The sequence below is a fragment of the Ambystoma mexicanum genome, chromosome 6q, assembly GCF_040938575.1.
Source record: "Ambystoma mexicanum isolate Mex_15411 chromosome 6q, UKY_AmexF1_1, whole genome shotgun sequence".
Classification (NCBI taxonomy): domain Eukaryota; kingdom Metazoa; phylum Chordata; class Amphibia; order Caudata; family Ambystomatidae; genus Ambystoma; species Ambystoma mexicanum.
In genome coordinates, this window is record NC_090937.1 from 1,380,900,271 (window position 1) to 1,380,924,163 (window position 23,893).

At 45.2% G+C, this 23,893-nt stretch overlaps 1 protein-coding gene across 1 annotated transcript in view; it reads left to right on the forward strand.

Annotated features, from left to right (window-relative positions):
- The window catches only part of TRMT44 (tRNA methyltransferase 44 homolog), a 317,825-nt gene that overhangs the window by 5,697 nt on the left and 288,235 nt on the right, over positions 1–23,893 (forward strand). The window contains exon 2 of the mRNA XM_069632028.1: positions 20,326–20,443. Coding sequence (XP_069488129.1) covers positions 20,326–20,443 — 118 coding nt within the window. The remainder of the gene's footprint in view (positions 1–20,325; positions 20,444–23,893) is intronic.

Genomic DNA, 23,893 nt, shown 5'->3' on the forward strand with positions numbered 1-23,893 from the left:
AAATCTTCCCAGTGAAATGCCTTCCATCTCACTGAAGTACCAGGATAAAGTCGTGTTTACAACATCTACAAATCATCTTGGCTGTAAAAGGTGGGATTTTCATCTCCATACTTCTCCCTAACATGCTCTGTGATTTGGCATTTGGGGAGGTTCTCTGTCTGCGCAGTGCTCTTAAGAGTCTGCAGTGAAGTGTAAACATGCACAGCAATCACCTTACAATTGTACTTTGAGGCTCCTTAGAATGCTGGCCTACCTTTATCTTTGCACTGCACCACGCAGTGATGGGTGCATATTTTTGGGGTGTTGGCAGAATGACAGAGATGCAAACAGCTTCAAGCAACTCAAGTTTCATCCTGTGGACCTGAGTCTTACCCGTTCATATACAGTCCAATTCTGGACACTGCCAGTCCCTCAATTTTTTTCTGTAGTCTCCCACATAGTTATTTTCATTTATTTTACTAAAATGATAACATTTGTCCAAAATCATCCTACCTCGCAATATACCTGGACGTGGCATGGCACAGTTGAACTGCCAACACACTTCTGTGCCATTCCAAAACCCATGCCCCGTGTACATGGTGGCAGGGGAGCCGACTTATGAATTTCCTGGGGGTGGGGTGGGGGGGGATTGCTTCAATACAGGAAGTGACATCACTGGCAGTTAAAGGACCACAAATTTGCATGTAGTCGCGCGGGGGGGGGGGGCGGTGGAGTCGCGCGCAGCGCAGGACAGTGGAAACATTGGCTAGCATGTGCTGCATATACTAAAGTCAAGTAAGAAGGAGATTTAAGCCTTCGAGTTGCATTCCAGTAAGTCATCAGTGCCCCTACTCCACCCATCTATAATCATCCAGGTTGTAGTAGCCCTCAAAAGGCAGAGCAACACAACTAGGATGGGAGAATGAAATGCCGTCCCATCCTGCGAGTGTGTCAAACGTCAGAGCAAAGACTGTGCGGGTGCCTCCTATCTTGGAGCACAATCTCATTAATTTGGTGCAAATCTCGCAAGTGGGAGCATGGGAATCCCCTGCGTGTGTGTGGCTGCAGACCCCGGATCACATGCTCACTTCTTCAGTGTGAAACTCTGGCCAAGGCTCTTTGGGCAAGCATTCAGGATGGGTCTCACACCTATAAACAATGTGATATATTGAGTGGGCACCTCACTCCTTGGAGCATAGTATCAACCGTTGCTGGTAATCTCACAACTGAATGTACAGTTTCACTCTTGGTCATCTCAGTGACCCCATGTATATTAATGGAGTCAGTCTCCCATCTGGGAAGACAATTATATTTCTGCTAAAACACTCTGAATTGTCACTCCAGTTTTCTCAATCTATAGATCCATACCATATTCATTCAGTGTGTGCAGGGGTGATAACTTGTGTCTGAGAGAGCTAATTCTTTCATTCAGGAGAGATAAAGGGGTAACAACCCCCTGTATGTGGGATCAGGCTCATTTTGCCCCATGGCCCCTCCAGAAGGAGTGAGCAGGTTTTAAGACCCTGCTGATTCTGCTATCCGAGAGGCTCGTGCCTTCTATCCGTTGCCCCATCACGGCTCCCAAATCCTGAGCGGCAGCTTAAGGACAGCGGGCAGCTCTGGACATACCTGTTGCCAATTGAATGTAGACAGATCTACTATTTAGACATTGGGAGAGAGCCATGAATCCACATTGGTGGTGAAGAAGCACTCAACATACAGAACACAATGGAATAGTGTTGCTGAGAAATGACAATTCTGAACATGTGAGCAGTAGGCTGGATCAGTGCTGCCCCATAAAAGGTGTAGTAGCCTCTGTGAGAAGTGGTAGTACTGGCCCAACGGTGAGAAGTGTAGTATTTTCACATTAACTATGCTTAAGAACTTTGGGTTATTGAATAGTGCTGCTACATTCTGAGTAATTCCATCCCTTTAAATATATGAACTCTTGTATAACCATGACAGTGTTGAGATATTCTGATGATGACGGACTTGCTCAATAGTTCTGGTTCTGTATCATTAAATGTACTTCAGATCTTGAGTATCGGAAGGATAGCTCAGGGGCAACGTGCTCGCCTTGGAAGCAAGACGACACAGAGCAACACTGGTTCGATCCCTCGCTCCGCGCAACACAGGTTCGCTCCCTCGGTCCGCACAACACAGGTTCGCTCCCTCGGTCCGCGCAACACAGGTTCGCTCTCTCGGTCCGCGCAACACAGGTTCGCTCCCACAGTCGGCGCTTAGAAACCTCTGGGTAGTACACGCATTATAAATAACCAATAAAAATAAAAATAAATACATCTGTTGAAAAGTGCTGGGGCCTTGTCAATAAGAGTGTAGCAGCTCAACTGAGAGGTGCTGATGTTGTCCCATCAAAAGTATAGCAGCCCCACTAAGATGAACTAGCATTGCCTCAACAAAAGCATAGTATTAACGCTGAGAAGATTCAACAATTATAGAAGCCCTGTTACAGCGGTACTATACCATCAAGAGTATAGCCAGCTAACCAAGGAGCACCAGCATTGCCCCATTTCAAATATGGCAGCTCTACTAGAAAGTGCTGGCTCATACGCCTCCGCTCCCCACCCATAGCATTCACCCTCACCACGTGCACACTCAGAGACATGCAAACAGTCTCATTTTCCCTCTCCCTGCCCCTGCCCCCTGCCCCCTCCCTCGCTTTGCATCTGTACCTCCATTTCTAAAAAGCCTTCTGGGTTGGGTGTTCCTCTACATCTGTTCACCCCTCTTTCCAAGAGGGGTGCACAGATGTACAAATACACCAAACCCAAAACGATTTTTAGAAATTGAGGGACAGACTTGTTTTGCATCTGTGCCTCCATTTCTAAAAATCCTTCTTGGTTGGGTGTACCTCTACATCTGTGCACACTGGTGCACAATTGTAGAAGTATACCCAACCCAAAACGATTTTTAGAAATTGAGGGACAGATGCAAAGCAAGAGCCTCTTGCTTTGCATCTGTCTCACAATTTCTAACCATCGTTTTTCCTCAACTTTTACCCGGGCCGCCAGAGAGAGACACAGTATGGATGGAACAAAGGGCCATCCATACTGCGTCTCTTCTCTCCGGCCCAGGGGCGGTGGGAAGGCTCAGCCCCCGACTTCATTCTGCCAGGGGGGTGGGGGGGAAACGTGCCCCGCAGTCCCCCCGTACTCGGCGCCCATGCATGGTGGGGTTGTAAAATCCACTGTGTCTTTTCCAGGGCCCTCAAGCCCAGTGTTGTCAGGTCAGAAGGAAAAAATAAGCTGAATGCCCCTTCAAAACAAGCCTTAAACAAGCGGACTCCCAACCAAATAAGCTGAAAAAACAAGCACACCTCTAAAACAATGTGGATAGGTCTTAGAAGTTGAAAAATAACTATAACGCAAATAATACATACAGCGAACACAAACATAATATGTTAACAAAAAGCATTTATTAAAATTGTTATTTTCTAACACTTGGTGTCTATTTTAATTTCTTGTATGTGTGCGACTTATAAGTGCATCATTGGCTTTTTGGATCCTTGGCTGCTCTGGTCCTTGATTCGTCGCTCACCTCTGGTCCTTGGCTCCATTGATGGTACCTGGCAAGTAGCCCCATGTCCTTCATGACACTGAGTCCAGTTATTTCCTGTTAAATGCTAGGACTGGTATTTTACTTCTTCCCATTATAAGTATAGGCCTACAAGGATCAGTATGCAAAGGGAAAATCCAGGACTGGCATATGGCAACACGCATGACATAGCCCCCACCCCCTTGCCATCTTCCTTCTTTTCCTTCTGGTATTTGGCGTAATAAGAAAAAGAATAGCCATTTACAAAGTGTTGACTCGTACTCCCAAAGTGAACTAGCCAGGTGCTGCGGCAGTACTGGTGAACGGACTCAGTCTTCCGGTTCACGCTAGAGTTGGCCTGTCAATGTACTGGGCAAGAAGGAAAATTTAAACCTACAGGAAAAATAATATATGAACAAAAGCACAAGCGGGAAGATACGAATCATACCCGACCAGTAGCGCCCAAAACACCTTCTCATGGGAACTCTTTGAGCTCTCTTTAATCAAGCCTTAACATCAAACTTTGCACTCGACAATGACTTAATTTAAGCTGTAAATGCTACTGGTGTAATAAAAATGTCTTAACCTGGTCTGTTTATAAGCCAATCAATTTATAAGCACTGTGTGTGCCCTTCAGTGAAGTCCTGTTAACAGTTTTTGGCTTTTAAAACCACATCAGGCATTTGCCAGGCACTGCCATTAGATGCCCAGGTTCTTGCACCTGCTACCGTTCATACCATTAAAGACAGCAGGGCCTACCAAGGGCCTTTCCCATGCCTACACAAAAACCCAAACTATTGGCATTGCCATTGCTTGTTTCCATCTTGATTTAACTAAGTGTTACCGTAAATACCCTGTAATTGTTTACCTCTTTGCTAGGTAATGCGTCTTCAAAGGGTCTCTAATATTGAAAGAGCCCATCAATGCAAAATGCCTCCACACAACCTACAATGGGAGCGCTGGGAGTCCTTGCAGGTCATTAAGGGGCTGCAGACAGCCCGTCCAGGACCCTGCGTGTGGCAATCAGCCTGAGCTTCACATTGTGTGCTTTACTGCTTATGGGAGGACGGGATGTTCGCGTTGTTTCATATGCATTTGTTTTTCTTTTTTGTAAATGTGGCCAAGTCGAGCAGGGACTGGAAAACAAGTGGAACAACAGCACTGAACTCACTGAGCCATGCAGTGTCAACACTTCTCACTGTAATGAGGCTTCATTAAGAGGGGTGGGGGGGCAATGTGAACAGATGGCTGAGCACGACTTCCCCTGTCCCTACTGCTTTCATCTGTAGAAAGATGCCTCTTCTACGGCCCTGCCCCCAGTGCTTAACTATGCATCATGACTGAGCATGCGCAGTCAGCCGGATTTATCATTAATATGTACGTGTATGTGAAATAAGTGCATTATTAACGTGATAATGATCCACTTACTTCACATACAGGTACATATATATTTGTTATGTATACTTTCATATGTTTTGCACATTTAGTGCTTATTAAAATCCTGGGATTTTATGAAACACAGTGTACGCTGTGTTTATCTTCTGGAGTCCGGTGGATTCGTGAGGTTTGCGTACATTTACGAGTAGCTCTTAACAGGGCTTCGCCGTGTTCTGTTATTTCAGTGAGCCTGGCTCACATCAAGTTACAGAAACGGCACCCCTGTGACCCCATAAACACAGGCACACCACATTCCTGCTGTCAAAAAATCCTATCCTTTAAGTACTGACTGAGCATGCGCACGCATGCTCAGTCGGCAAGATAGGATTTTCCGACAGATAGGAAAAAGTGACGTTACACCGGCATATGGAGCCCCCTGTTGAAGAACTGCCCCTTTTATTCATTAACATGCAACTGCTTGATGCTGCTGCAGCACTGTCACATGACTACATAACACACACCAAGCATTTTAAGGCAGAAATCACTGCAGGGGATCTTGGAGAATGAAGCGCAGGGCACCACCCCCATCACTCGCAGCAACCCATCGCTGTCTACATAGTCCCCAAAAGCAGGGAAGAGCCCTTAAGTCTGCATCGGGTGACCACCTCTGGGTGGTAGCTGTGCGCGTTATAAATCAAAATTCTATTTAGCACACCAGTGGAAAACTCTGTTGGGAGTGGAAGAACGAAGGTCGGGCTGCTACTTTCTGGAAGTAGGCTGTAGTGGCAAACCTGCGCAAGGGGAAGTGAGGTCAGTGGAGCGCAACGGGACAGACATGAGTTTCCAGATTCCTGCACTCTAGCCCATTAGCACGCGTGCACACAGTTAAGGGTATTGCACCGGCATGTGGAGCCCCGGGGCATAGGCCTTACAGGTCTACTGCCATCGGATTCCCGGCGCGCACTGCCTATGTGCACGGGAACGCCCCTTTTATTCATTAACGTGTGACTGCTTAATGCTGCCACCGCACTGTCGCATGCCTAGATACATTTTTTTATGAAACAATTCAAAACATATTACATAGTGATTGTAAACATAAACTCTGCTAGCGGCCCAACGTGGGCAACAAAGAACATGACCTAGTCTTTAATGTGATGGTTTACAGTGACTTCCAACAGTGCATTCCCCTGAATGTCCGGCTGGATGCCCGGATGATCTGAGTTCACTGTTCAGACATTACATAATCCTCAAAAGGTGGTGGGTGCCTCTGGTTTTCCGGGCTGGAGTATCTGCCTCCTCCGCCCTCTCCCACTGCCCGGTCACTTACCAGGGTTGGTGCCTGCTGCTTCCAGGCGACGTCAGGTTCCTTATTTCTTTCGGGTTCAGGCTCGGTGGTCTCTCATTTACCCCTTCCGGCATTTAATCATTCTCCCACAGCCTCCTAAAGAAACTGGAGTTACGTGTTACTGTCCCTCTGCCATCCTCTGCAGTGACCATGGATCCTTTTACCTGGATGACGTCCATGGGACTGGGTTCATAGGCGAGGGAAAGTTGTCCTTTGGCTTTCTGTTTATGACCAGCACTGTGTCCCCAACTGCTAGGGCGGGTGGTTTCAATTGTGTCTGCAGGTTCTCTTTTTCGTTATGTAGTCTTCTGTCTTCGACTACTCTTTTGTCGTCAGTGGTCCCAGGGGCCCCTCCCTTCACCTCCAGTATGAGACCTTTATGGCATCTTTGGACTAGAGCTTCCGCTGTTGCTACTCCCGTGGTACTGTGCGTTGTGGATCGGTACTCCTGCAGGAACTGGTACAATGTCCTCTTGAGGGAAGTGCCTTGACCTTGCGCAATGCAGGAACACTTTATATAGGGTGTGCATGAAGCTTTCAGCCTCCCCGTTAGCACGCGGCCAGACCAGTGTTATTTTGCAATGTGTGATCCCACACTCATCCAAGAAATCGGCAAAGCTCTCCCCTTGCAATGGGGGACCGTTGTCTCAGTAGATGATCCTCGGAAAGCAATGTGTTGCAAAAACCTTTTCCATCACCTGTGCCACCTGTTCAAACACTGTGGACTCCACCAGTTCCACTTCTGAATACCTGGACCACTGGTCAATCATTACAAGAAAGTGTGTGCTGTGGCCTGTAGTGCCAATGTTCATGTGACCTACGTCCCACGGCTGTGCACTGCAGGGCCGGGATTCACTTCTTGGTTGTCTATTGGCGGGTGCTGCCGCCCAGCACCTGCCTGACACCACACGCACTTGCTGATTAATTCATCGACCTTCCCCTCCAGTTTGGGAAACCACACCTTCATGCGTAGCCTTGACTTTGTTTTTGCCGCACCCTGATGTCCGTTATGTGCCAGTTCGATCCCCCTTGCTACCGATCCCCCTTGATACCAGTGCCAACGGAACCACCAGCTTGCTTCCTTGTAGTAGGAGTCCTTCCTCCATCGACAAGAGTTATGTTGCACCTTCCACAGCTGTTCCAGTTCTAGCTGGGGACCCTAGACCCTCCGGTGTTGGTTTGTTAGTACAGTTTTCCGGTCGCCACTCGCCATGGCCGCCTTCAAGACAATATTTTACACAAAAGGGAAAAACTCAAAAGGCATCCAGGGGACACATGAGTAGCAAACTTGACACACACAAAGGGGAGTCCCCCAAATGAACCACTTAGATGGATGATTCAATAACCTGTTTTTTTACCTAAACCTGGCCACACTTGCTGGGATTCTGATTAGCCTCAACAACAGCTCACAAATGTATTTAAACAATTATACATAGTTTATTAAGTAGGCACATGGTTCCTACAACATTGATCCTAAAAGACTTATTAAACCTGTTTATAAGTTTACAGATGATGCAAACATTTATAAAAGGATAAAATTAATCAAAAATCCATAGATTCGCTCTTGTGATCTATACCACAAATCTAACATTACACATTTGTCAAAAAGTTATTTTCAATCATAACATTTGTACATATTTGTAAACGGAATGTCAGAACATGAGAGAACAAATCCCAAATCTGGTAGAAAGGTGACAATGAGAGTGAGCAAGCACACAGACTGCTGGCAAAGTTGGGTCAATACAATTTGAAAAAAACACACTAAAATCCTGTACTTCTGACCCATCTATCTAATAGATCAAAAATTCTTTATATGCCAGTGCTGCGTAACAAGAATATAAAAACCATTATTATAGACCAAATACACATCCCAGGTCTACGTCCCCAGTATGGATATCGAACCGTGCTGATGTACTTGATGTCACAGTATTGTAAACAGGAAGTTTCAGCAGGAGATGAATAACACTGCCTTCATCAGAACCCCAATGGAAGATGAAGCTAATGGAGGCACAGAAAAGAATTCATAGGTGTCGACCACATGTATCATCTCTTGCACGTTCAGAGAACAAGGCTTCTATTGAACCCCATTCCGACAGATGAAAACTTTAGCGCCCCAATAGGCGAGTCCATTTATATGGACCTAAACAGACTTGGCGTAGTCACGTATAGATGTATTCAGTTCCGGACGATTTTTCAGAACTGGTAAGAAGCTGCGGATGTTTATTTTCCGACTGTCCTCTCCAATGAATGCCTTTAAGTCAAAGCACTCAACACTGTTTGACGCTTTCGCCACCTCTCGGATCGACGGTGCCACTGGTTTGGCTGCTGCAGCCACTACCTGGATGTGGTCTTCTGCCTCACATTGTTCAGTGTCCCTTACATTTTCTTCTTCCCTGGAGTGTCACGAGAGGTAGTCAGTGTGGTGTTTAGATTCAGGCCTGTACACTAACTGCACCCCACATTCCAACAGTGCAAGCATCCACCACTCAATTCTCGGGGTTGACTTCGAAGATGACCCTGCCATGATAGGAAGTAGCGGATTGTGGTCCGTGACCACTGTCATGGGTTTGCCCAGTATGTATATGAGAAAGTGACGGCACCCCCATAGGCCCGCCAGCCCTTCCCACATGGAGTACTGTTGCTCCATGTTGGACAGGGCCTTGCTTGCATATGCCACCGGTATCACGTTTCCCGTGAGTCCATTTGCGACAGTACTGCTTCCAATTCCACCAGACTTGCGTCCAGCACAATTTCCGACTCCTTTGCGTGGTCAAAAAAAGCCATGGTTTCATTACCTGTAAGTGCTTCTTTGATGGTCTCAAGCCTCTTGCTGATTCTGGTTCCGGTTCCACGCCTTGCCCTTCCTGGTGAGTAGTCGAGGGGTTCAGAAATGGTACGAGTTTCGGGATAAAACGCCCACAATAAGTGACCATACCCAGAAAGCTTCTGATTTCTGACAGACTTTCTGGTGGACTTGCCTTCTGAAGAACCTGAACCTTACGTGGGTTGGGTGATATGCCTCCTTCATGCAAGATGAAGCCAAAAAATTCCATGCGCCGTCGCAACAACTCACTTTTCTCCATGAGTACGGTAAGGCTCAGTTGTTTAATCCTTTCCATGTTTTTTTCTAGTCTGTTCATGTGTTCTGCCTTAGAGGTCGCAAGCACGAGTATATCGTTACTCAAATTGATGACGCCCTCTAGCCCTGCCAAAGCTCCTCGGATCATGTTTTGAAACACCTCACCCGGCAAGGACACCCCGGAGCGAAAGCGTTTCTACTGGTATAAGCCTTGGTGGGTCGTAAATGTTGTGATGTAGCAGGAGTCCGGGTGGAGATTGAGATGGTGGTAGCCGGAGCTCAGATCTAATTTTGAGAATACACAGGCTCCTTGCAGCTCCCCCACCACGTCGTCCAGCATCAGGGGTTAAATCTCTCTTTCTCTCTCTCTCTCTTGATGGCGAGGTTGGGAAGCCTCATATCCACACATATTCGAACTGATTCCTGGTTGCTTTGGCTTCTGTGCCACTATTATGAAGGAGACCCATGGGGTCGATGATCTCTAATTCCTCTTCTAATTCCTCTAACTCCTCAAGCCTATTGAGTTCCTCCTTTGCCTCTGTCATGAGGCTTGTGGAGTAGCCTCCAGTTAAATATTGTTCTATCTCTTCATTTGTACTGGCATCAGCATTGGCATATAGTGCCATGTAATATTTCCTGCACTAGGAACTGACCTGAGGTCCCTTCAATTTCGGTGATAATTTCCTATCCCCCAGTATCTGTGAGCTTGGCCCGGTTTAGCCATGTATAGCACTTCCCGGTCTGCCAGTTTGTGAAACTTCATCAGGTTCCCTTTAAATTAACGAGTCCCAACAGAGCCTTGTCCTTAGTCGAGCCATATTGGTTCTCTAGCTCTCGTAGTTCCTTTTCGACTTCCCACATGTCCCGTGTTTTTCAATACCCCTGTGGTGGTTGCAATCAACGTGCCACATATCCATACTTACAAATGTTCCCATATCGTGGCACTGTACCCTCATCCAACTCAAAGAACCTTTCTATTTTCTCACGCAAGGACGTGACTAATGAGCCATATTGCAGCACCATTGGTGACCTCCTCCACATGGGGCGGGGTCTCTGTGTTTCTTTCAATAATAAAGTCATCACCACTGGGGAGTGATCTGAAAGGGCACGTGTCAGTATTTTGCTGCCCTGTAGTATGGATGCCCATCAAATGAAATTAGCCAGAGATGGATTCGGGTCATTGCATCGTGCACCTTCGAGTAGTACGTATATTTGGCTATCCTCGGGTGTTCATTTCTCCATACATCTATCAACCCTAGTTGCTCTATGTTGCATGGTCCTTGACCTATATATGGCCACGTCGAGGACTGTATTGAAGTCCCCACCCCATATAATGGGGATCTCTGCTTCCCCAACCAGTTTCTCGGATATTCCACTATAAAAACATAGGTCATCTATATTGGACCCATATAAGTTCACCAATATTACATTTTTCCCAGTTAGCTCTCCCTTGACTATCATGTATCTTCCCTCTGGGTCTATTTGGACCTCTTTGGGTCGAAAGGGCAGCGACCAGTACACCAATATCAACACCTCCCTGGGACAAATAAGAGGTATAGAATCTCTGCCGCCCCCATTTAGGAGCGAAACACTCATTCAGTGGCCTCATGGCGTGCGTTTCCTGTAGCAACAATACTTTTGGAAAGTGGCAGTCAACATATGCTAGTATCTTCCTGGCTTTAATGGGGTTGTTTAGACCTCTTACGTTCCATGAAATCAATCCTATCGATTCGTCCACTTATTATTTAGCCCTTGATCAAGTATGCTTGCGTGCTTTCTACAGTGTGGATTATCTACGTGTGACCCAGCGCCGGTTTGCCAACCTGTCAGCCAACCTTTTTCTTAAAATCAACCCACCTCCACCCCCCCAACTCCCACCCCTTCCTAATACTACCCTTGGGGCATGGTGCCGCCCAAATCCTGCTGTCCTCCTGCTGCTGTCTGCGTTTAAGAATATTTTAACGCCATCCCTCTTCCACCACCCTTCTCCAGCACTCCTTCTCATAACCCGATGTTTCCCTTGAATTACCCCATCGCTCCCCCCACCATCTGCCCCAACTTGATGATGATGACCCTGGGTAACCATGGAAATTTCCAGAGGTACGACGTGAGCTGCCACAACCTCGCTGGGCTGGCCCAGCCACCGCATCCCGGCAACATTTCTACAGCTTTGCGTGCCTGCACATGTCATAATTAACAACATCTAAATGAAATTTCTGAATCAACTCTACATGTCATTCTGCCTGGCCTGGCATTGTTTCCTGGGTCCGGATTGGGTTATCTCCCACGCTCCGGTAGAGGGCCCGGGATCGACGCCTCAATATAGTCTGTGGCGCCTGGAGGATTATCAAAGAAATGTGCTCTTCCCCTGTGTTGAATGTGTAGTTTTGCAGGGAACATAAGGGCATACGAGAAATGTTTAGCTCTGAGTAACTTCTTCACAGAGTCATATGATCTTCTCTGGGCTTGGACCCCTGCCGTAAAGTCGGGATAAATGCGAAGGTTATTGGACTCGTAGGGAAGCGTTCCTATAGTTGAGCATTTTTGTAATAATGGTGCGTTGAAGGGCCCCCGGTCTAGGAACTGGAGCCCAGGGCACGGTGTGAGTGCTCAACCAGAAAGTGTGTGGAGAACTGATCTATGCTGAATGAGTTTTCAAGAAATCTTCGATAAATGGTTCCATAGGTCCTCTGCATGTCGTGTCCGGTATCCTGATGATACGTACGTTGTTCCGTCTTGATCGGAATTCAAGATCGTTGCACTTCCCTCTGGTCTTATTAAGTTCAGCTTTTAGTAGCGCAATATCAAGGTCGTGTTGGTTCACTGTATAGGACCCAATGGTTGCCACAATGTCATCTATTTTGACGTTAAAGTCCATGAATCCGCTTTGAATTGCTGATAATAGTTGGTTATCTCGGGTTCATTATTCGGTGCACTGGAGGTTCCTGCCTGTTCCGGCGTCGTCATTCTGGAGCTTGGGGCACAATTGCTGGTAAATGAGTCCATTGGGCCACACTTCTTCCCGCCTCCTTCAGTCATGTTCCTCTTATCTCTTCCCAATCAACCCTATTTAGTTAGTGGGGTCAGCACCAACCTCTGCATGCAACTATGCCAACCACAGGATTGGTATGCACAGCAGTGTCTTGGAGCGCCCAGCGTCCCCCCAGGGTTAGCTATTAGGTGAGTCGTCGGGGTGCGGGAACCAGTTGCACGGCCACCTGCGGGATGTCACCAACACTTCTGCGCCGTAGCTTTCAGGCCCTCCCTGGAGCAATTAGTATTCGCCCACACCTGTCAGCCGGTGCACTGGGGAAAGCTGCAGGGCGCTCCAGCTCCAAGTCAATGCCATCAGTGTTGCGCACTCCTAGTCAAGTTCCAGTGGCCTTAAGAATCGTTCCCCACCCCTCACTGGTGTCCCCAGGTGTATACGAGTTCTGATGCAGCCCTGAGGTTGTTCAGTGCTCCCCATTGCCACCTTCAGCTTCATACACTGCCAGCTGGGGGCACTTTAATTGAAGGGTCCGGCCGTAAATGGCTCTGCCGGGGGCCCAGCACTGCACCCACTGGCACAGTTATTACTCAGGGGTTGGTGTCACTTTCTTGGCCCCTGGTCCCCTGGCCTACCTTGTGTCCTAGCGAGGCCATTCCTCTGCACGTCGGTCCTCCGCCAGCGAGGCTCGGCGGAGCTCCCAGCTCGTCTTCCTCTGCGGTGCGTTTCTGCTTCTGGCGTGGTCCGCTTTTAAGGTTTCCTCACAGCTTCTTATTGTGGGGGGGCAGTGTATTGTCACAGTATTGCAGATGTTCGCCGATTTAAGGGTAGGAGCTGTTGCTAACAAGGTCGTTGTTAAGGGCTGTGTGGGTTGGAGATGGCCGTTCTCTGTCTCCGATCATTCGTTCTTCAAAACCATTTATAATTATTCATGTGTGGGTTTCCCAGTCCAGCTCTGCACTCTTATGGGACGCACCTTGATTCTCACTGGAGTAGTCTTCCCCCGGGCTGCAGTCAACGGCACCACTGCCCCTCCTCCGCACAGGCCTATCTGCCACGGGCTCACGTTGGGGTTTCTTTGTTCCTCCTGGACTCCTGCTGCTGCGTCTGCCAGCCAAGCGCGTCGTTCGCCCTGCTGGTCAGCCACAACGGTGCATGCAACTCACTGGGTTTCCAGGACTCGGTCAGTTCATGCCACAGGCCTGCACTCAGCTACACAGTGGGATAGGGTACAATTAGCAGACACTATCTATTTTACGTTCAGGATATTTGCTGGGGCCAGAGCTCTCAGCTAAGGCGCCATTCCTGTTGCTGCTCAACAGCGCCCCCATCTCTGTGTTTTTAAAGTAAGAAACATGCATGTGCAAAATATTCTAGCAACTGTTTCAAGTGGAACTTGTAATAAGTTGTTATATTGTGCCACTATATGAAATGTGGTAATACTGCCTTTAAACCACTGTACCTTTTATATGTAAGGAAATCTGATGTTTTTTTGTAATGCCTATTTTTACTTGTATGTTAGTAAGAAACATACAGTGTATGGGTACAGCAGCACCACCAACATGTTTATATTTCTGGAAAGGAAATGCGGTTGCTAAACACTGGTATGATACTATTAAGTGCCAGTTGATGTGAGCAGGTGGAGAATGGTGGCAATATGAGGGGTCTGATGGGAATGGTTCGAAAACATTACATTTATATGTAAGGAAAAATGCTTTTCTTTGAAAAATTCATTTTTAGCAGCATTTTATTGAAAGTGAAAAAATGCTGAGGCGCATTAGGACCCCCGCCATTTGTAATTTTCTTTTTACAAGTAAGGAAAATGCTCTTGCAAAAGATTTCTACAATACTGTTAAATGGCACTTGTATGAACAGCACTAATATTGTTTTAGTTCTGCAAAGTTAAAAAGAATGCACTTTGTGAACAGTTTTATTGTACAATGAACTGCCACTTGATGTGAGCAGGTGGAAAATGTTACCAATACATGGCATATGATAACCTGGTTAAAAAAGAGCATTTCCTTATAGAGAAGCTTATTACAGGGTGTGCAGTAGCAACCCCGAATGTATATTTATAAAGGTGGTTAACAAAAGTTTTAAAAATACAAGCATACCTGTACTATGTCTTCTTGGATGTAGATATTGTTGAATCTGGAAATAGAAACTGGAATAGTTTAAACAGTACTTTTGGATAGGGGAGGCTCTGAATTAGATTGCAAAGATACATCTGAACTAGTGAACTAACGGGGTTTGCATGTAGAGTTTTTGAATGTGATTGGTGGATGTGGATGTGTGACTGTTCAAAAGTAGCAATGCAGGGGTGTTACATAGATAAAAGTAAAAAGGGTGCAAGGCTACCCTGTGCAATGATGTCCACGGTAGTCTGCGGATTTGCAGGCGGTATCCGGGTCCTCTAATGTCGTGCTGCATGGAAAGAGGACTGCAGAGACCGTGGACAGTCGCAGATGTCGGGGGATTAGCCAGTCAAATTTCCTGGTTGTGGAGGAGGAGTTGAAGTGTACAGGAGGACAGGGTAGGAAGTGTTTCTTTTTGTGTGTGAAGTGCTGGAAGCATGGCTATGAATAGGAGACTTGTGGATTAATTGGGTGAAGGTATATGCACAGCAACCTGGAATCCCTAAAAATCTTGGATTTGAAGGACTGGAGGTGCTTTGGTATGATGTTTGTGGATTGAACTGGAGTGCATTATTACTCTTCTGTGAAAATATGGTGTGTTTCAGACATCCGTAAATAGTTATATTACATTGTGGTTGCAACAGTTTAGGATATGTTACTGGAATAGCCTTGCCGTTTGCTATAAAAGATATGTTTAGAAGGCTACTGAAACTGTTTCCAGCTACGAACATTATTTTTCTATGGATTACGCAAAGGCAAATGTGGAAAAGATCAAACTTGTTTTGTCCACAAATTGAAAATGCCAGGCGGAATGTTAATGGAGCTGCATGTCCTTTTTACAAGATTTAGGTTTGGCGTCCTTTCACAAAAAGAATATACAACCTGATGGAGTGACCATTTTTTGAAGAGATGGAGTACGTTTAACAGATCTTTGAAATTAGATTTTTCTTTCCAATGTTCGGAATGCTTTGAAACAGTTTTTGTGAAAGAAATCAAAAAGAAAGAAAAATATGTAGCAAAACATGTGATAGTATTAGAAATAAAAAAAAGACACAGGCCATGAAATAAATAAAAATGGCTCTTTTCAGAGCCACCAATATATTAAGGAGAAAATTAGTAAAGTGAAGTTAAAATACCCTGTTTTTTAATCTAGTGTAGTCCGCTGACTATTATACTGTCCGCAGACTAAATATGGCCAGAAAAGGAAGGAACGTTATAGTGTTGGGTGGTGGGGGCATGGCCTGGAGCTCATGCTGTAAGGAGGCAAAGAAGCCGAGCTCCGGCCGAGGCGCCATATCCGGATCCTTTTTGTGTGTTCAAAAGGGCACCTTCAGTTATATAACATAGCTGCGAGGGTGGTGGAAGTGGCGCACGTCACGGTGCTGCACTTCGGCAGAAGAATTGGACTTAGAGCAGACGAGCAACCCCGCTCGAACTGATTCCCTCCTCCCCCGGGATGCATAGAGTCGGCGCCTTCCAACGTAAAACCACCCGCCGCCTCCACTTCGGAAGGCGGACACCCGAAACTGATCCGTGGAAGGTGCCGACGCCGGAGGAAATCCCATCCAGCTGCGGAGGAGAGCCTAGGCTGTCCCAGACACTCGACTGCAGGAAGCCCAGCTGGTGATCGAGGAGGCATAACGAGCCCGCCACGAAGGAGGCAAGAACGATTACAGATGAGCACCCCTGCGACCCTACGCCGGAGCTGCAGGAGGTCGCATCGGAGAGCTCCATCCAAACCAAGGTGAGCCAAGGCGAGAGTGGACACGGCCCCAAGGAGAGAAGGGAGGCAGACCCCGCGACACAGCTCACGAGCCATCCGGCCCCAATTTAGGGAACTCAAGCACAACCAAGGTGAGACGGGCCGCTGGGCGGGCACTCAGACGGTAGAAGTACTGGAGAAATCTCACCCATTAACGCACTGGCAGGCAATTAATGAGCAAGAGGGAATCCCCCAGGGATAATCAAGGGACATTGAATTGAGGTCCTGAGCTGCCACAATCAAGCACTGGGTCCCCACAACAGGGTCCCGAGCAGCACACTGAGGTGCCGGCGGAGACATTACAGTACCCAAGCCACCGCATCACCATGGCCAGAAGGCTGTGAGACTGGTCCCCGGTCAAATAGAGACCTCCATTAAATCAAGCCGGCAGCATATGCCAGGACCTGAAGCCCCGAGCTCAGATCCGATTTAAACATCAGAGCCTATCGCCTCTGAACCACACCTCGCATCATACTGCAGAAATTCCACTATGTCCTCCAGGAGTAAGGGGAAGACAACAACCATGGACACATATGTCACCAAGACGCAAGCTCCAACCCAATCCCCATCCTCCGCCTCTGAACTTTCTCAGGCAAAAGAAGGGGAGGCCAAAGATAGCCAGGTGCTAGAAGCTATAGCTGCACTACACGCATTTATAGACACAAAAATTGATGAAGTGAAGGCCGACATGCAACCTATGCGTCAGGGCGCTCGGAACCTCACCGAAAGAGTGACTAATGCTGAAACAACTCTACAGGAAACAGTAGAAGACACCATAGACCTGAAGGCCAAGATGGCAGAACTAGAGAAGAAAGTGACCGAGCAGGCATAAACTTCCCCTATCAATCCTCAGACTACGATGCAAAGAAGGAGCCCGACCTCAAGATGTACTATTTGGCGGCGCGGCTCACCCATGTGACGAGATGGCTGCCAGACGAACCAACAGCCGAAATTGAGTTACTGCGACAATCACCATCCTCGTTGTTTCCCAAGGAAGTACTATGGAACCCAATGATCCAATCTCAGGACACCCCTATGATCGCAAAACTAGGCAGGCAGATATGGTCCAAAATCTGCTCAATGCTACACCTGAACCACCCCTATTCACCCAACACCCCTATATTGGCCGATGCGTGCAAAACCCTCAGCGACCTCCCTGTAATGAGAAGCTCGGAAAGAGCTGGGATCTACACATGGGGAGACATGTTTGAGGACGCCAACTTCAGGGACTTTGAATCACTACAAGGGCTACCGAAAGGCCAGTTCTTGTGGTACCAACGAGCCAAGCACAATGCTAAAAAGAGATGGAACGTATGGCCTGAAGAACCTACCCCAGACCCCCTCCTACAGGAGATGCACAACCTCACGGACGGCTGGAATCCGGTGGCCCGGCTGTACAGCCGACTGATGGACAAACCCAAACCCAGAAGGGCAGCACTGAAGTAAAAATGGGAAACGGACTTGGAAGTGATGCTGACCGAAGAAGAGTGGGAGAGAGCACTACTTTACCCCAAAGAAGTGTCCAGAAACATCAAATTCATGCAAATAAACGTCCTACATAGGACCTACATGACCCCACATAGAGTAGCCAGCTTCAACAAGCAGGCCATCTCAAAATGCCCCTGGTGCGGCAATGACAAAGCCGACATGATTCACATGTTCTGGACCTGCCGGGGCTAACCAGATACAGCTGGGTCCCGAAAGTGTGCCTATTAGGCGCACACCCCAGAGTAAGCAAGTATAAATACATCGTCAAACTGATGGACATGTCCTGCATCCTTGCAAAGAGAACTATTGCAATGGCATGGAAATCGCCAGGGGGTCCGAGATACGAACGCTGGATCAGAGCATTGGAGAGATGGACAGAACAGAAACCAAAGCCTGGCAGGGAGGATCCACTGTAGGGGAAGAAGGCATAAAAGATGCACTCAAATCTTGGAAAGCACTTCTAAGGGACATACACTTCGCTGCTGACCACAAGCCCCTCTGAATCACACCCCCACCCAATAAGAATGTGGAAGTATACAACCAAACCATCTGAGGTAACATCCACAGGACTTCCCAATGCGTGAGCTACCAGTCCTCAACGCCCTTCGCCTGTACAGAAGAACGGATATAACATACTATAGTCTGAAGACAGTCCCTGTTAACTGTTTTTTCCATTGTTATTTGTTATCAGTTACATAAAAAAGAAAAATACATTATGCTATGCCTAAAGCCTATTACATGTTATGACCAAATTGTATGCCTATAAGCAAATGCCAATAAAATACTTTACAAAAAAATAGTGTTGGGTGGTGTAATGTGTATGAAATTGTAAAAGCCTCGAGTATGACTGAAACACTTTTTGTATGATAGAAAGATATTTTTATTTCTGTCACTTTTTCTTTATCTCTACCATGCAAAAGCTCCATAATGTTCATTAGCATAGAACATAATGCTAAAGAAAATGTTGGAGAATCGAGTAACTACTTTACACAAAAAGTCGATTGAGTCTATAAGATTACGTTTTTTTTTAGTTCAGTTTTATTTTTAACTGTGAAAGGCGGTTCTTAATAAAACCTTTTTTTTGTTTTTTTCTTGAGATAGGGAATATTGTATATTCGCTGTCAGCGGAGATGGAGATATTATGACAATAGGTTACAGTATTTTTGTGATTATTAGCGATTATTAGGCAATAACAACAAGTATATATAGTAGCCAGCAGTCCTGTTAAGTAGATTTGAGACAAAGAAAAGGAGGACATTAAAGCACCTTTAAAGTAATTTCAACACATCATCTTCTCTGAATTTCAAGGGTTTTGTTGCATCAGATTGTTTCACCTTAAATTTGCTGAACTTCATAAAATATTTGGCAGAAAATTGTACTTTTAATATTTATATTATTTATTTTGTAACATGAATTATGTTTTACTAAATGTTTTGTAGTGACCCGATCTGTTTAGGTTGAATTGGATAATGGCAAGAAATATGTTTGATGCTATGGATTATTTCAGGTGTACTTAACTTCTATTTATTCAGTTATCTTACCTGAATCTTTAATGTTATTGCCTTTTGTTTTAGGTTTTGGCACATGCTAGAGGATCCAATTGTCTAATCTGAAATAAGGGTAGTAGTGTTGCTTTGGACTTTGTGAAGGCCAATTGGGTGATTGTGCTTGTATGTTATTTAATTGCAGTGTTAGAAATGTAATGTGTTTGGTGGTAGATCAGCAGGATATACACATCTGTATTGTATTTGGTTCTAACAGCAACCCCACTGAGCCTGCCATTTATTAGTACTGCAAAATGGGTCAAGCCCAGTACCAGATCGTAAACTCTTTCCTTGCATACCATGAACTAGTCAGCCTTCGATTCCTTCACACCTTCTGGCCACACTTATGTAATTGGTGCACTTGTTAGACTTTCTGCATTCTTGTAGCCTCCCTTTTCAATTCATTAACTCATATTGGCATTCTAGAGAGTGTGTATGGTAAAGCAAGGAAATCCTGACACACTGCTGGTCTTTGGAAGTAAGGTATGATCCACAGAGGTTGAAAAGAACATTTGCGGATCTGTGCAGGAAGGTCATGAGGGAAAGAAAACTATCATTTACTGTGGCCCGGGTGTGCGGGCAGATGGAGCAGCTGGAGGTCAGGAGCTGCTTGAAACAAATGATCTTGGGAGCATTGTTAGGAAAGAAAAGCAGTATACCGCCCCAAAAGCTATGAACTAGTTATATCTCCTCAATGTGTTTATCTCCTGTAAAGTCCTACAGATGGCAAAAGCAGAGATCCCATCGGGCTACCCACAGAAGCTTTGCACATGCCCATCTATGTAAGTATGTAGCCTCGGACTGCATTGCTACAACTAAATTCTAACCTTTCAAAAATAGATGAGTATCGTCTTTTTCAAAGGGAAGCTAATTGAGGTCATTAAGTTCCTGTGTCTAATTTATATGTTCTGAACTCAGTTAAGTTTTGTTTTGTGGTTGCAACGTAATTGTTTGAGTATTTTTCCGTTTGGGTTGGCCTTGCTGAACAAGCATTTCATTTGCCAATGGAATATCTTAAAGACCATTCACAAATAATATGTTGATGTCTTTTGGCATTGTTAATTCTTTTCAGATATGTCTAATGGGATTGTGACCTTTATACCCTTGAACAAAGTGGATGACGTAAGCATTCAGGTGAAGAGAGGCAATGTATATCAAATTCGGCTTGAACATGTCAAAGAGGATGAATGGTGAGTTTATGGAAAATTAGCCTAGACTGTCATATAATCCTGCAGGAGCATCGTTTGCAGTATCTATTCTACAGTGTGTAGAATATAGTCTGTAAACTTTATGCCATCATGGTTATGTGGCAATTTAATTTGTCCTTTATTATTCAAACCCTGAAGAGCATGAGGATTATGTGAAATTGTAAACTGTGAGTTTAATATGGAACATTAAAATAAGGAAACTCTCCATCGCGAGATCAAAAAATGTTCTCAAAACCTCTAGGTTTTATTTGTTTGGCGAAACCTATTAATAGTCGTTCAAAGTCAGATAAAATGACAATGTAGTTTATGGATATGAAAAAGCTTAAGAAGAATACTTCTTTAGAGAATTTTGAAAGAAACCGAAAGAGTATGCAACCATTGAATTGTCCATAAAGATGTCTATTGAAACTGAAAGAGTATGCAACAATTGAAATATCCATAAACATGTATGTATATCTCTCAAAATTTGTCTTTTTTAAAAGCACCTGTCCATAGACGCATAGAATGTAACTCACAGTACTGCCTTACTGTGAAAAGATACCAGCCCAAACGCTGGCTACCCAAACCTTGTATATCGCCCGCTACCCTCGAGCTAGGCCTGTGCTTTAAACCATAACATTAAAAAAGCATGTCGCTAAGAGGGTGTCGATGTTGTACTAAGGTCCATCAACAAATGTTAATTGGATTATCCTGATAGTATGAAAAATGTAGTGAATTAGACCAGTGTAGGCGATAGGTATATAATGTAAGCCTATGTAAAACTAAAGCTCTCACTTTTAATATTTAGGAATCAATTTAGTATGTTAAATATTTGAGAGTACAGAACTGTTTTTTTGTTAACACTGTTGATCTAGAAGAAAAGATGTTCAGTCAAATTGATCTATGCATAGAGTTAGAAGTAAATATATTGCCAACTATATATTATAACCTATAGAATAAGAGAACCTGGAAACCTAGACAGACCCTCAGAGACCAATTTGTGTGGCCACAATTAACGTTTTCACTTAATTGATTAAATACCATGGTGTTGTGCAGTTCTTTCCTGTACATTCTGGTACTACTGAGTTAACTAAGTACTGGTACAAATAGTTTCTTGTTCTTGACAAGTAACCGTAATGCAAACAAACTTCTTTACCAGCCAGCTCACCTGTTTCAGGGATTGAAATTCAAATTGGTTAAGCAGGAGCTAAATGCAGCTCCTGGGTATTGTCATGAATCTGATGGTGTCATCACTTGTTTCCTAGTGGTGATCTCTCCCCATGTGGCCAGGGGGTGGCAGCTGCTGCCTGATTCTATCCCTGGGGACGGCTGTATGAGAGAAAATCACATGGGCAAAGGTAACTCTCAAGGGAGTGATACATCATCATCGGGTGAGACATGGTATCCACGCCAATCAGAGGATATATAACCCAAGATGGCCATTTAGCAGAAGACGATTGGCCCAGGCTATATGTTAGGGAAAGCCCTAGGGGGAGAGAAGTAATTGAACCAACTTTTTCTGATGAAGTTGGGGAAAATGCAGTTAACACTTATTCAAGAATCTTGTAGGACACAACACATACTGCCCTCCACATAAGCAACACCAAAGCCTCAGAGATCATATCCAATCAAAGCACAGGCTATACCACATTTGAAAATAATTGTGGATCAGTTATTCGAGCAAGGGATTCTAACACAACAGGCAAGACCCTGCAGTACAGCATTACTTTCACTGTCTAAGCCAAATGTATCATATCGCCTGGTTATTGACTTTAGGATTTTAAATGCCAGTACACGCACCAAGGCTGTACAGAGCATGCATAGTTATGGCCTATATACAGAGAATAGAGATCTAGAAATATACAACTGTATTGGATTGTGGAATGGATTTTGTCCACAACCTTTGAATTCAGAGAGCTATACATACACAGCTGTAACATTTGGGGAGGAAACCGTTTGGTTCACAAGACTCCCACAGGGATACCAAAAAGTCCTGGGCTATTCTCTAGTAGAAAACAATCCCTCTTAGAAGGCATACAGACATTCTGGACATATGCGGATGACTCATGCTGCACTGATGATGACTTGAATGAACATTTAGTGGATGACTTAATCATTAGGACACTAGCAGCTAACGGCTACATTTTCAATTTCAGGAAGTCTAAAATAGCCCATAGAGAGATCACATTTCTGGGATTTTCATTATCTTATGAGGAAAGGGGACTTCCACCACATTTCCTAAAGAAATGTGCACAATTGCATACCCCACCTATACTTAATTTTTGGTGTTCGTACATTGCTGATTATGCAGCATTAGTGAAACCACTATATGACCAATGCCCAACTTTCGTCCAACAGACTGGAAGGAAGAGCACACACGAATCCTGCACCACATCTACCAGTAAATGACTCAAAGTGGTCCTCTTCAGAAAAGAGAAACACAGAAAAGGACTTAGAAGTGACGCTATTTCCTTGTCCAAAGGGTTTTACATTTATAGTATGTAACTATTGAGAGACAAAACCCATATCATGTTACTCACATGTCTACGATTCCAGAGAAAAAATGTGCTCCATACGAGAAAATTCTGGCTGCAGTTCAGATAATGGTGCAGAAGGAACTGCCCTTTGCTGCAAACAAAATTGTGCACGTAAACACACTGCTAGTGCGATTAGAAGCAGCTACACACCATAGTATTGCAAATATAAAGGCACTACACTCCAGATGGGTACAATGGGCCTCAACGCAAACAGCACAAGATATAAAATATCATTATAAACCATAACTAATACAAATGTATGAACTGAAATGGCCTTTAAAACAAGAAGCAGATGCATCAGTACCAGACATTTCACTTTGTATGTTTGCAAATGTAATAATATACTGTGATGGAAGTGCTGTTCCAGCAGTTGGGGCATGCTCTAAGTATTTTGCTGCAGGTGTTGCTGTAAAAGGGTGATCCCACCATAACAATGAGTTTGAACACCAGGATACCCAAAAAAAACATTTAGGGGATACATCCGCTCAGGTTGGTGAGTTTGCAAGGCCTCCTCCTTGCACTGAGACAAGTTGATCCACATAAGCCCACTCTAATTGCGTCCGATTCAGACTATGTGCTACAAGGTTCGAATTCTGACCTTCAATGGTTGCAAGCCAACTCATTCAGAGATTGTAAAGGCAAGCCAATCTTGCCAAAACAACTTTGGAAAAAAGTATGGGACATCAAAAAGGCTAGACCTCTCATCTGGGTTATGTACACAAACTCGCACAGAAAAGATTCTGTGCCCAGTGCAGGCAATGCACTTGTTGAGCAGTCTGCAAGACAGACAGATTGTACAAAAAGTGGTAGCGGCATTAACACGCTCCCCTACGTACATAGATGAGGACATAAAAGCATGTTTGGATGCAAACAGTCGTAAGCCACAAGGGTTCTCCACCACATACTAGACTGTATA